Genomic DNA, 15029 nt, shown 5'->3' with positions numbered 1-15029 from the left:
ATATATATATATATATATATATATATATATGTATATATGTTATGACCAAGATATATGATGGCAAAAAGAAGAAAATTAAATTAGCAATTTACATACCATTTAGTGATAATAATGCATAGCACTTTAATATCTGTCATATATGAGCCTTATAGTTTTACAGTCTTTTTCCTTTCACATATCTTATTTTTAGATATCACTAGTTTTCTAAAACATTTCATAAATATAAATTAAATTTTAATATAGTTTAGCCATTATTTTATGCTAGGCCTTGTTTTCTGCTAAGTTTTCATATGAACCAGGGAACCTGCATAAGGAATTAGCATAGAGTTATTAGCATATGCAAGTAATTAGCATAGGTGACAGCAGCACATGCACAGCACTAAGGTCTTTGATACAAGAAGTGATACCTCTGAAGGTGTTTGATGATATCACCTGGGTAGGAGGGTTTTAAAAATAACCACAAGGCTAGCTAGCCTAGGTGCTGCTATATTGTTTGCTTAGCCAGGGTTTTAAGCTGTTCACAGTGCAGCCCGCTGTGTGTATGGAGAATGAAAATGGCGTGTTGCACACTGGGAAACTTTTGTGATCACTCTGCCTGGACTCCCAGGCTTCTGGCCACAGACTGCTCAGAGATCAGTGTCTCAGCTACTTGTAAACCCTGGCTGTAAGCTTTGGTTAACAGCACAATGATGATTAGAGTCCTGATTTCTTGAGCTTTGTGTCAGGATTTCCATTCTTTAAACAGACTGACTGTACAGTTTAATACCTATATTAATACCTATATTGTGTAGATGTAAAATCTTCACACTTTACTACTATTGTGGACGTTTAGATTGTGATGGTATTTGGGATTGATTGCAGATGCCGGAGAATAGTCTTTTGGTGAAGAGAGAGCCAGCTATGGAGTTGTTCATCATTTACAGTATTGTCAGCAATGTGTGAGGTCTGTAGTTGTGCCGTGTTCCCACCAGCTCTGTGTCTGGTCTTGCATTTTCTTGATTTGGTGAATAGGTTTCATCAGGTACTTCCTGATAGAAGTGAGAAGTGTTTATTTGTGAGTACTTCTGAAAACGAAGAATCCTTCCTTTGATGCAGATGCAGATTCACTCACACAAGAACGAAATATTACTGATTCCATGAGCTTTTTATCTTGTTTCTTTCAATGGCATCCTTTTGCGAGACACTGCTACAGTATGCAGTAAAAGTACTGCCATTGATGTAGCCACAACAGAACACAAGAAGGGAGATGTCTCAGTTGCTCATAAACAGGGGGAACTGAGCAGGGTGTAGGGGCACACATATTTAATCCCAGCACTCAGGCAGCAGAGGCAGTGGATCTCTGTGAGATATCTACATAATCTTATCTACATAATCTACATAGTGAATTCTAGGGTAGCCAAAGCTACAAAGTGAGACCTTCCCACTTCCAAAAAAAAAAAAAAAATCAGGAGAACCTGAGTTTGGATTGTTACCACTCAAATAAATTTCTGTGCATGGTGCTTTGTACCTATAATCCCAGTGACTGGGAGGCAGAGACAGGAGGACTCTGGGGAATTCATTGGCTAACCAACCAGCATTTCTTACTCCAGGTTCAAGGAGAGACATGTCTGTATGCTTTCAGATGCATACAGACATGTTTAGTTGTTAAGACTACTGGCTGCTCTTCCAGAAGACCTGGGTTCAATTCCTAGCATACAGACAATGGCTCATGGTCATCTGTAACTCCATTTCCTCGGGATCAGGCTCCCTCTTCTGGCTTCCATGGACACTGCACACATGTGGTGCACAGATTATGTGCAGACAAAATATCACTATACTTAAAAAAAAAACAAAAAAACAAACAAGACCTGGAACATTTTTGTTAGGGCAGCCATCCTTGAGTTTGCTCTTTTCTAGCTGTGTTTCTTTGATCTTCTTCACATCCTTTTCCCCTTGGTTTCTGTCATCCAGCCAGCAATTCTTCCTTCCTGTACTTTGTCATCAGAGCAGTGTTATACAAGTACAGGGAGCCATCCTTTAAGATTGGCCTCTTTCTCTTAGCAAATGTTGTTTTATATTACTGTCTTGTGTCTTTTTTCCTTTTAAAAATTTATGTATTTAAAATTTCATATGTATTTTCTTAGGGTTATTCTTGCTGTGATGAAATACCATGACCAAAGATGAGATGGGGAAGAAAAGGTTTATTTGGCTTACACTTGCATATCATAGTCTATCATCGAAGGAAGTCAGGACAGGAACTCAAACAGGGCAGGGTCCTGGAGGCACGAGCTGATGCCGTGCAGGGCATAGAGGGAGGGGTGTTGGTTGTTGGCTTCCTTATCATGGCTTGCTCAGCCTGCTTTCTTTTAGAACCCAGGACAACCACCCCAGGGATGGCACCACCCTCAATGGGCTGGGCTCTTCCTGTCAATCACCAATTAAGAAAATGTCCTACAGCTGGATCTTATGGGGGCATTTTCTCTGTTGAGGCTCTCTCCTTCCTTATAGCTCTAGGTTGAGTCAAGGTGACATAAAACAAGTCAACACACATGTATAGAGGGTATCTTAGTTAAATTCCACTTTTCCATCCAGCTCCCCCTCCCTCCTACAAGATGTATCCCCCTTCCCTGTTATCTTCATGTAGTTTAAAAAAAAACCTACGAATTCCATTTAGTGCTGCTTCTATACATGTGTGTGGGGTTATATACTCGGTCGTGGGTAACTTACCAATGGGCATCTCCAACCCTTAAGAAAAATAATCCTCCATTCCCTCAGTAGCCATCAGCCCCTCAGTCAAGGGCAGGGCATCAACAGCCCCTTCCTTCTCCACGCTGGCTTTTTACATTTCTTGATCTTGTGGAAGTCTTGTGCTCTGAGCTCATGAGTGTGACAACCATGCTGTGCCCAGAGGGCAGCCTTTCCAGCACTCTTCTCCACCTTCTGGTGCTTGTATGCATTCCACTCCCTCTTGCGTGATATTTCTAGAACCTTTGTGGGCCAGAGGGCTTGAAATACAGTCATGGTTATGTATTCTCCACATTAACTGGTAGGTACCCTGTGCAATACAAGGCTTCTCTGACCAAAACTGAGAACAGTGATTTTTGTTTTTTGTGCCTTTAAAAAATTATTTCTAGGTAGTATTTATTCCATAGACATGTAGCAGTTTGTTAAATCACTCACCTGTTGAAGAACATCTGATTTTATAATTTGATAATTATGAGCAAAGCTGTTATAAAACATTTGTATACAAGGGTCATGTTAGCATGAATTTTCAATTCTTAGAGATAAATACACACCCATGATAGCAGGACATGATAGTTTTTCATCAAACTGCCGAACTGTCCTATAGCGTATCTTAATCATATCAGGTTTCTACTAGTAACAAGTGAGTGCCTAGGTTGTCTGAATCTTTGCCAGCATTTGATATTGTGGTTGTGCGTTGTGTGCATTTGTAAGATGTGCGTGTGTGTGTGTGTGTGTGTGTGTGTGTGTGTGTAGGGGGCGGGAGCTCGAGTGCTCTTAGCAGTGCATATACATGTGGAGGTTATGATCAGTGTCAGGAGTCTTCCTCTGTCACCTCTCCACCTTACTTTTTGAGACAGTGTCTTTGATTGGACTTAAAGCTCCATTTCAGTTTGACAGGCTGGTGAGGGAGCCCAAGAAATGTACCCTGTCTCTGCCTTTCAGGGCTGGGGTTACAGATGCATAACACTGGTGTGGTGCCTTTTAAAAACGCCTGGGTGCTGGGATCTGAACTCAGGCCCTCATGCTTGCAGAGAGCACTTTGAGCCATCTCTCCAGCCCTGACATTAGTTTTCATTTTAGCCACTCTAATGGTTGCATAGTGATAGCTCACTGTAATGTAATTAACATTTTCTTACTCATTTGTTTGGTGTTTATATATTCTATTTGGAAAATATCTCTTCTTACCTTTATTCTAATTGGATTGCTTTTTTTACTGTTGCCTTTAAGATTCACACACACACACACACACACACACACTCACACACATTCATATATTAGATGTTAGTCTTTAATTAGATGCAGACTTTATGTTTTCTCCTATTCTGTAGCATATCTGTTGTTCTCCTAATAGGTCTTTAACCTCTTTTACCAAGAAATGAAGTCCAATTTCTCAAATATTTTTTTGACCATCAGTTTTGAAGTCTGAAACCTCTTTGCTTTGCCCCACTGTCTTAAAAATTTCCCACATTCCTCCAAAGTTTTTTTTAGTTTTCGATGTTATATAATGTCTGTGACCCATTTTAATTACTTTTTATACAAAATGTGAAACCTAGCTTAATATTTCTTTCCTCTCTTTCTAATTTGTGGATAGCCGTTACTAACTTATAAATGGCACTGTCTATTGGAACCACTTTCTTTCCTTTGTGGAATTGTTTTTGTGCCTTTATCAAAAATTAGATGTATTTAGTTTTGTATTTTGTTCTCTTCATGTGCTTGCATTGTTAGTATTACACAATTGATCTAGAGCTAGTTTTTCTGCATTTTTATAATTGTTATTTATAGCAATTCTACTTCCTTTGCTTTCTGTGTAAATTACAGAAGTCTAGTTTTGTTTTTATGGAGGTCCCTGTTGAAGTGTGTAAAGAATTGTGTTGGATCTGCATTTCACACTTTGTACAGTGGACATGTAATTAATGAACATGGCTTGTACAGTAGCTTGGATTTTGAATCTCCATAAAGGCCCATGTGTTGAAGACTTAGTTCCCCGACTGTAATGCTATTGGGAGATAGAGGCAGACTTTGGTGGGCCACATGGAAGGAAGTTAGGTCACCCGGGGTCACTAAAGGGAATATTGGGACCTTTGCCCATTCTTTTCTCTCCCTCCCTTTTTGGTTGCCACGTGTTCCTTCTCTGATTGCCTTACTCCACACAAAAGCCACAGAGCAGACTCATGGGCAGAGACCTTTGGAACTAGGAGCTCCAACCTATTCTAGTAAGTTGTTTCCCATAGGTGCCTTGTCTTCGTGCTGAGAAGCTGGCTAATAGCTTGTGTCTCGTTTCTTCACCAGCATCGAGTAGTTCATTCATTCCCGCGTTTTCATTAGCAGCACTTTAGGATTGCCACACTGCCGTATGGATTATGGTTTGTTATTCACCCCCACCCCTGTCGGGACTTCATATACCTAAAGATGGCCCTGGGCTTCCTTTTTTTCATTCTTTCTTTGTATGGCTGGCAGCTGAGTTGAAGTAGGAGAGATGGTCAGTTTCAGAGACTCCGTGGATGAAGTAAGACCTTAGCAGAGGCCACTGGACTCGCTGGCCTCCAGCTTTAGGAAGTGTTATTTCCAGAGAGATTGGGGATGAATGGAGAGGCTGCCATCCTTCCTGCCTCTCCCCAGTGTCTTCCTCTCTTCCACCCCACTAACTCCCTAATCTTGCTCTTCTAACCTTTGTTCCTCTGTACTGTTTCCGAACAATGAACAACGATTTCCGGCTCACCTGTGAGGAGTCTGTTATCAGTTCCGCTCCTCTCCCTCCTCTGAACCTGTGGTCAGCCCACGACACACTCAGTGCAGTGACTCTGCACAGCCCTGTTTTTCCGAGTGCACACATGGAATCGCCTGCTCTACGTAAATCCCTATCGTGAACGCACTATGGTTCTCTTTTGCTTTATCCCCGGTAACATTGCTAGTACGCTCACTGAGTAGTTTCACATCTTGATTTTTATATCATCTCACTGTGCCAGGGTTTTGGTGGTTTTATTTTAATCTAGAAATCATCCCTTTAAATTCAAAGTCTATGAAAACCCAAGCCAAACAGGTTTTAAAACCAAAACTAAATCAAACAAACAAAGAAACAAACACATAGGTTTTCAACTTAAAACATAGAAGTTAATATTTAAAATTACTAGGTGAGTCTCTTATTTTTAAATGTCTGTGGTATTTGAGGCCTTGCCATGTCACCATGGGAGGACACCTTATAGGGGTAGATTCTCTCTTTCTCCCACATGGGTTCTGGGATGGAACACAGATCATAAGGCTTGGAAGCGAGCACCTTTATTCTTTAAGCCCGCTTGTTGGCCTATCATTAATTTTTTTTTTTTCAGGGCTCTAGAATGCCAGAAGTCATTAGCCTGCTTATGCCTCCCCGTTATCCCTCACAGCTGCTATTCGAATCTCTGAACCGTTGCTTAGCTTTTGGTGCCAGACAGAGGTTCCCCGAGATGGTGGGCTGGGCTGGCAATGGCTAATGGAGCTTCGTTGTAGCATGTGATTTTATTTGGGTTGCAATTTACCTTTTCCTTTTGAAACTATATTTTTCATTTGAAAACTTTTATGGCTTTACATGTAGCTACCTTGGAGCTGACTTATCTTGTGATCCATGTTATAATTATATTTGTGATATTTTTAAATTAATTTTGTTTTTATTACACTTACCTACCTTGAAGCTCACTTGTCATGTGACCATGAGATGGTGGTGGTGATGATAGTGGCGGTGATGGTGATGATGTTCTTGATATGTGCCTGCCTTGGAGCTAACTCTATCATGTGACCCATGCTGTCCCTGTTTTTTAACTTAAGTGAATGCAAGCACCTTCTGTTCTAAAACTTTGCTTGTACAGAGGAGCTAGGCAAACGGCATAGATTTTTACTTTAGTCTTTCACACATGCTTTATTCAGTAGCTTCCATATAAGAGCGAATGTAAGTGGAAACAGTTGGTTGGCTTAAGTAACAAAGCCTCCTCCTTTCCAGATTGCAGCTGTTCTCCGGAAGCGGAAGCTGGAGTATTACCTGTACAAACTGCTTCCTGAGATCCTCCAGTCCGCCTCCTTCCTGACTGCTAATGGGGCCTTGTATATTACTTTCTTCTGCATTTTAAGGTTGGTACTCATAGCCACCAATCCAGGTTAAAGAATTTGCTTTGTTGAAATGGAAACAATCTTAGTTCCTGTTGTATTGATGTGGAGAAACACCATGATTGGGGCAGCTTACAAAAGAAGTCATTTAAGGAAAGCCCATGGCCTTGCATGCAGCATCAGCGGGGGAGTCCATGATCAGTATGTCCTGGAACATGGTGGCAGGCAAGCATGGTGCTAGAATAGTAACCCAGAGGGAGGGAGAGAAGAGGGAGGGGGAGGAGGGACAGCAGAAGGGAGAGTGGGATTAAGGGAGAGGGGAAATGGGAGAGTGGGCTTGGTGTGGGCTTTCTAAACCTCAGAGCCACATCCCAGTGACAGGCTTCCTCCTCCAAGGCCACACCCTCCTCCTAGCTTTTCCTAAACATTCTACCAACTAGGAACCAAACATTGAAATATATCAGCCTATGGGGTCCATTATTATTCAAACTCTACAGAAAGAAGGATCTATTGGCATAATTGTTATTCAGGTTACTCTCTCTTTTTCTACTTTAATCTGTGAAATGACATTTACCTACAAGATAATTTGTAAAGTCAGAAGCCTAGGTCTTGTCCTTATGATGTAAATTTCAAAGTATTGGCATGATTATGCAATAAAAACTCTTCAATATATCATTCATTTTCTGAAGCCTATTGTAGTTTTGAAATTGTTGGCCAGGATTTCTGATCAGAAGCAGAATTCAGTAATTCTAGCCTGATATTCAAAGCAAAGTCATGTAAGGTTGGGGCCAGAGCAGACACCAGGCTGGACATCCTAAATAAGCCCCTGGTGTCACCTCCTCCTGGGCAGTGATTCAGGCACGCACTGCTTGCCTGTGCTGCCTGCCTCCTGTGGGCACTGACTGGTGGATGCTCAGACTTTTGAGTGCTGCTCTCAGCAACCCCTCCCTGCTGTTGGGAGCACACGTTTGTATCTGTCAAGTTAGAAGCCATTTCATCTTAGCTTCATCCTTGTGCTGTTTATGGTCATTTTGTATATTTTAGTTAGCATTAAACATATAATTTCCAAACTGTCTCATAGACTTTTTTTCCTTGGAGCACTAGTACTTATAAACAACACATAGCTGAGGTAGGAACCAGCAAGGCTTCATGCTACGGAGAAGATTGCTCCTTTAAATTGACATGGACATGTGTTTAAAGAGCTTGAGCCTGTGAGCTCAGCAGTGGCCCGACTGCCTTGGAGGCTGCTGTTACGGCACGCTCTTCTGTGCACCACCTGGTCAAACAGTGGACGTGGAGTATAATCAATAGAGAGAGGCTGTCAGTGTCCTCTCTGGAGCTGTCTTCCCAAGCCCCCTCCCCCTAGAGCTTATATGCAATAACTTGGTAGATCCTATAAGGAAAACCTACCTATAGGCTTTTTAGGCAAAAGGATTTTAATATCTCATAAATGCCTAAGTTGAATGTTCATGGCAGTTTAATAAGCCCAAACTTCAATTAAAAAGATAAGTTCCCAGATACTTGATCTTATCCCAAAAAGATCATTTCTCAGATTTTTGATCCTGTATTGTCCCAATATCCCTCCTCCTCCTTCCTCGCGCTCTCTCTCTTTCCACATATATATATATATATATATATGTGTGTGTGTGTGTGTGTGTGTGTGTGTGTATATACACACACACACATACATATGAATATTTAGAGGCTGGTTCTCCATTTCTTAGGAGCATAAACATCTATGGCAGGGTATGGTGGCACATGGCTTTAATAGGAGCACTCAAGTGGTTGAGGAGTTGGAGGCCACCTGAACTATGTAAGTGAGTTCCAGGTCAGCCTTACAAAATAAGATCTCCCTTCTCAAAAACATATATTGCATGTCTCTAAATTTGTTTGGAAACATAAGCAGCTAAGATATTTTTAACATCTTCAGTACTTTGCAGATCTCTGCTTTCAAGTGACAAATAGTAGTAGATAAGAAATAGTTTCCACATAAAGCTAAAAAATATAGACTATTAGCAAGCACTGTAAGGAATCATGAGGGCGGTAGAGCATGGATGGAATCCTTTTTAGCATACCTCTGGTGAGTCAGGTGGGTGGCACCCACTGAGGTCAGGAGAGGAAGCCGAGGTCTCCTGGGGCGGAATGGAATACACAGTGAAACTGTCTCAAAAAACCAAAACAAATCCAAGCCAAACAATGTCCCAGAACTACTGTATCACAAAGAACACAGGCAATGCTTAGAGAAACTGTTGCTTTTTCCTGAAAATTTCCTGTTGAGTCCTGCCTAGTTCTGGCAGAGAGACAGGGGGTCTGGTCTAGGACCTGGTGCATTTGGGGTACTGTGGGACATTGGGATAGAGACATTTGGGGTATTGTGGGACATTTGGATAGAGAGCAGGTGGAAAAGAGAAAGTTCTTTTAGCGCTAAAATGATTAACTAGGAATTTTATACAAAAATTACAAATTTGAATTTCAGGAAGATCCTTGGAAAATTCTACTCATGGACTCCTGGCTTTGGTGCTGCTCTGCCAGCCTCATATGTGGCCATTCTAATTGAAAGAAAAAGCAGGTAAATTTTACATATCTACATGTTTAATACAGAATAAGTTACCAGGGAGAATTTTATTCTTGCCTATTACTTATTATTGCCCAGGGAGGAAAAATCTGTCCCTACATATTTTTCCATCTTGCAGCTATTTGGTTGGAAATTAATTTTATGTGAACACTATGCTTATTGTATATTTATAAAATAAATATATTATAAATATAAAATACTGAAGTAAAGCAATATAAATATAAAAATAGAGACTAGACATATCAGCTTCTTTTTATTAAAGTAATAGAAGGTTCTGTGATAACAGCCTAACTAATGTACCTGAATATGCAAATTCCAGTGGAAGTCTGTTTCTTTAGCCACACAGCATCCTTGTCATATCTAAGAGAATTAATAATAAATTTTGTTTTGCCATCCAGGTCTGTTCTCTGCTGCAGGCTCATTGACTAACCTGTCATACCAGTTGTATAAGGAATCTTCTCTCTCTCTATGTGCATGTGTGTGTGTATAATATGTATATATACATACATATTATACACATATAATATATATGTATACTATATATATACATACACATACATGTGTATACATATATATGTGTGTGTGTGTATATATATATGTATATATATATATTTTTTTATTGTTAGTCATGTAAAATTTTCCATGTGAACTCATTCATACTATAGAACCTAACATAAATGGTGCAGTCAGAGGACAGTTGATGTTAAAAGCTTTTTCATAAGAGTGTATTTGTCATTACATGGGTTGGCAGAGACCTGGTAGATGTTGTAATGTCTGAAAATTCAAAACCTGTTTTATTCTGCCTCAAAGGACAGCATAGTACAGAGTTCAGGTAGACTCTGGAGCCGGCCTGTGGCTTAATAGTCTGGCTCTGCCATTAACTGTGCCACCTGCTTGTCTCATTCTTCACCTGAAAAATGGAAGCAGTGACATTCTGTCACACTTTCATATAATTTAGTTAATATATGGAAAAAATAATTAGAACAACACAGTTGTCTGTGTGGTAGGTATTCCTTGTTTTGTTTTCCTCGCCTGTAAGTAATAAAAGACGTACTCTGCTGATGACATCTTAAATCAGTTTTAAAATGTGAATTTTGCTTTTGAAAGCATATCAAAAGATATGTGAAACTTTAAGTCTGTTTGTTTGTTTTTGTTTTTCCTTTTGGGTGGGAGATTACTTCTTAGTGCATGGGCAACTCATCAGCAGTTGCAGGACTGAAAAAATGGCAGCCCTTTCTCCATAAGCATCCTTTAATCAGCGTGCCACGATTGACTGTTAGCACCTACGCAGGGTTAGTTTTATACTTATGTGCCCATTTCAGTAGGGCACGTGGCACAGATTCCCACATAACCACCAGAGTCAGCTGTTTGCAGTTCACAATTTCACTTTATTTGCATGTGATTGCACATGTGTACATATGTGGCTACGTGTGCTTATCATGTGAAAGCATGTTGTAGATATTAGTACCCTTTATCTGAAACTTTATCAAGACAATTCTCTGTATAATTGCAAATGCTCCCACATATAAGAAAACTCACAGTTCTTCCTTACTTTTGTGTGTAAGCATTATTGTTTGAAGTTGTGTTTATTCTAATGTTAAAGTTCTTTAGCTTTTAATATTTAAGGCTTTGGATATCCTTACCATTGCTATAAATAATTTATAGATTATGATTATAATAGATTCATTTATGTTCTTTTCTGGAAGTTCCTTCATTATAGGCTATATTACTTCCTTGATAAAGAATTATTTTGCAGTGAGTCTAAAATAATAAAAAAGCCTGTTGCTGTTCACACTATTTTATTGCATCCTTACCCAAGAGTGTTGCTTGCAGAATTTCCTTTGCTTATAACTAATTAAGGTTTTCGGTATAACTTAATTTATATCCAGCAAAGTGGCCTTTAATCCCAGCCTTTAATCCCAGCACTTGGGAGGCAGAGGCAGGCGGATTTCTGAGTTCACGGCCAGCCTGGTCTACAGAGTGAGTTCCAGGACAGCCAGGGCTATACAGAGAAACCCTGTCTCGGAAAAAAAAAAACAAAAAACCAAAAACCAAAAAAAACCCCCCAAAAACAAAAACTCAAACAAATGAGTAGCTTTCCTTTATACAAATGATAAATGTACTGAGAAAGGGAGAGATAACACCCTCCACAATAGCCACAAATAATATACAATATCTTGGTGTAACTCTGACCAAGCAAGTTAAGATCTGTAAGTGTGACAAGAGCTTCAAATCTCTGAAAAAAGAAATTGAAAAAGACCTCAGAAGATGGAAAGATCTCCCATGCTTATAGTTTGGTGGGATTAACATAGTGAAAATGGCCATCTTACTGAAAGCACTCCACAGATTCAATGCAATCCCCATCAAAATTCCAACACAATTCTTCACAGAAATGTAAAGAACAATTCTCAACTTCATATGGAAAAATAAAAACCCAGGGTAGCAAAAATAATCCTCAACAATAAAAGAATTTCTTACTTAAACTGTACTACAGAGCAATAGTGATTAAAAAAAAAAATCACATTATTGATGCAGAAACAGCCAGGTTGATCAATGGAATAGAATTGAAGACCCAGAGATAAACCCACACACTTATGGACACTTGATCTTTGTCAAAGAAGCCAAAATCCTACAGTGGAAAAAAGAAAGCATCTTCAGTAAATGGTGTTGGTTGAACTGGAGGTCTGTATGTAGAAGAATGAAAATAGATCCACATTAATTACCTTGCACAAAGCTCAAGTCCAAGTGCATCAAGGACCTCAATGTAAAACCAGATGCACTGAATCTAATAGAAGAGAAAGTGGAAAAGAACCTTGAACTCATTGGCACAGGGGGAAAATTTCCTGAATAGAACACTAATGGCTCATGCTCTAAGATCAATAATTGATAAATGGGACCTCATTAAACTGAAAAGCTTCTGTAAGGCAAAAGATGTGTGTTTTATGACAAATTAACAACCTACAGATTGGGAAAAAAAATCTGTACTAACCCTACATCCAGTAGAGGACTAATATCCAAAATACATAAAGAACTCAAGAAATTAACATCCGAAAAACCAAATAACTCCCTTAAAAAATGGAGTACATAAAGATATTCACAACAGAAGAATCTTGAATGGCCCAGAAGCACCTAAAGAAATGTTCAAAGTCCTTAGTCATCAGAGAAATGCAAATCAAAGTGACCCTGAGATTCCAAGCACTCACAGCAATCAGAATGGCTAAGATAAAAAACTCAAGTGATAGCACATGCTGGCAAGGATGTGGAGAAAGAGGAACACTCCTCCATTGCTGGTAGGATTGCAAGCTTGTACAACTACTCTGGGAATCAATCTGGTGGTTCTTCAGAAAATTGGACATAGTACTACCTGAAGTCCTAGCTATACCACTCCTGGGAATATAACTCAAAGGATGGTCCACCATACTACAAGGACACAGGCTCCACAAAGCGGCTTATGTGTAATAGCCAGAAGCTGGAAACAACCCAAATGCCCCTCAACCTAAGAATGGATACAGAAAATGTGGTTCATTTACATAGTAGAATACTAATCAGCTATTAAAAACAAGGACATCATGGATTTTGCAGGGAAATGGATGGAACAAGAAAATCCCATTCTGAATGAGGTAACCCAGACCCAAAAGAACATGTGTATGTNCTCATTGATAAGTGGATATTAGCCAAAAAGTACAGAATACCTGGGATACAACTCAAAGGCCATAAGAAGTGTAACAGTCAGAAAAAGGCCCAAGTGAGGAGGCTTCAATCCCACTTAAAAGGGGGATAAAATGGGAGGCAGAGGGAAGGAGGGACCTGGGTAGAAGAGGAGAGGGGGAGGGGAAAAGGAGAACAGGAGAGAAGCCCAGAGGGCAAGGAGAATGAATGGTAACAAACAGCCTTGGGGATGGGGGTGTGCGGTAGGGGGACCCTATAGAAAATATCAGAGCCTTGGGAGGTGAGATACTGTAAGGATTCAGTGGGGGTGACCTTGGCCAAAATGCCCAACATTGGGGACAGGGAACTGGAAGAGTACACTTCTAGTAGTTAGACAGGGCCTCAAGTGGAGGGACTGGGTTACTAACCCACAGTCAAAAATTCTTACCCAGAATTGTTCCTGTCCCAGAACTTCAGGGACAAAAATGGTAAAGAGACTGAATGAGAGGTGCTGCCCACCTTGAGATCCATCTCATGGGGGTGGGGGCACACTGAGACCTGACTCTATTACTGAGACTATGATGTGCTTACAGACAGGAACCTGGCATGGCTGTCCTCTGAGAGGTTCTACCAGCAGCTGACTGAGAAAGATGCAGATACTTACACCCAACCATTGGACTGAAGTTGGGAACCCCTATGGTTGAATTAGAGGAATGATTGAAGAAGCTGAAGGGGAGGGCGACCCTGTAGGAAGACCAGCAGGCTCAGCTGGACCCCAGGGAACTCCTAGAGACTGATTCCATACAAGGGCTGGTTCTGAGGCCCTTGGCACATACATAGCAGAGGTCTGCCTGGTCAGGCCTCAGTGGAGAAGATGGGCTTAATTCTCGAGAAAGTTGAGGCCCCAGGGAAGGGAGAGCCCTGGTGGTAGTGGTGGGGACCAGCCTCTTAGAAGCAAGAGGGAGGAGGAGTGGGGTGAGGAACTGTGGGAGGGGGGACAGGGAAGTGGTGGTGGGGCAATGACTAGAATGTAAATAAATAAAATAATTTTAAAAAGTATTAAAAAAACCCCAATTTTATGAATGAATGAAAAATCCATTCTCTCTTCCTGGGGCTTAAAGAAATTCCTAAGTTCTGTGCTGGTAATTATATAGAATCTATCTTCATCTTGTGGTAGAGTCTCTGGTATTGAAATATTTGGAAGACTTGGCATCGTGGCACATGCCTTTACTGACAGCACTGGGGAGACAGAGGTGGAAGCAAAAGGAGTGTTCTCTGAGTTTGAGGCCAACGTGGACTCCTTAGTGCATTTCTGGTCAGCCAGGGCAGCGTTGTAAGTCCATGTGTAAAACAAACAAACAAAAAACAAACAAACAAACAAACAAACAGATGTTTCATTCACTTTAGCTTGAGTTCTGTCTTATTTTATAGATCACAATCTTTAGTTTTGCTTAGTATGTCTTAACATTTTTGGAAGCAGTTTATGTATCTCTCATTTTGTTTGGTGAAACAATTTAAAAATATTCGTGTTTCCATGAATATGTATATTCACATTATTTTAATTATATCTAATTAATATGTATATTTACATTGATGTTGTTTCTTGATATCACTATCATGTTTGCGTTTTAATTCTGCATAGCATCCTCAGTGAAATACTGTTCCACCCACCTGCTCTTATCTTTTAATGAAAGCAGTGCAGGGCTGCTTTTACCTCAGCCTGCTTCCTCATTGCATCTACTGTGGGAGCATAGAGTGACACTAGGAAGGGGGTATTGCTCTCAGCTCCCTGTAGAGCTTAGTATTCCTATTTTAACTGCACTCATATGTGTACATGTGCAATTCTGAGCAGCTTGTCCTCATGACTTGACTTGTTTAGCATTACTGCTGTCTTTACACAGTAGGATTTCTTCACCACAAAGGTTGCCTGCCCCCTAGGGCACTTGCATGTCTTGTTGAGGACTTGAACAGTTACAGTAATGATATTTTCTTTCTTTTTTTTTTT

General features: G+C 40.3%; 1 protein-coding gene across 4 annotated transcripts in view; it reads left to right on the top strand.

Moving 5' to 3' along the window:
• The window catches only part of Tmem135 (transmembrane protein 135), a 248571-nt gene that overhangs the window by 86743 nt on the left and 146799 nt on the right, over window positions 1–15029 (top strand). For all 4 annotated transcript variants that reach the window (XM_029479324.1, XM_021167719.2, XM_029479325.1 and 1 more), the window contains 2 exons: window positions 6698–6825; window positions 9278–9370. Coding sequence is in view for 2 of the 4 variants with exons in the window: in XM_021167719.2 (XP_021023378.1) it covers window positions 6698–6825; window positions 9278–9370 (221 nt within the window). In the remaining 2 variants the exon portion in view is untranslated. The remainder of the gene's footprint in view (window positions 1–6697; window positions 6826–9277; window positions 9371–15029) is intronic.

The sequence above is a fragment of the Mus caroli genome, chromosome 7, assembly GCF_900094665.2.
Source record: "Mus caroli chromosome 7, CAROLI_EIJ_v1.1, whole genome shotgun sequence".
Classification (NCBI taxonomy): domain Eukaryota; kingdom Metazoa; phylum Chordata; class Mammalia; order Rodentia; family Muridae; genus Mus; species Mus caroli.
Note: the sequence above shows the minus strand (reverse complement) of the source record. Positions and strands in the feature narration are given on the sequence as shown.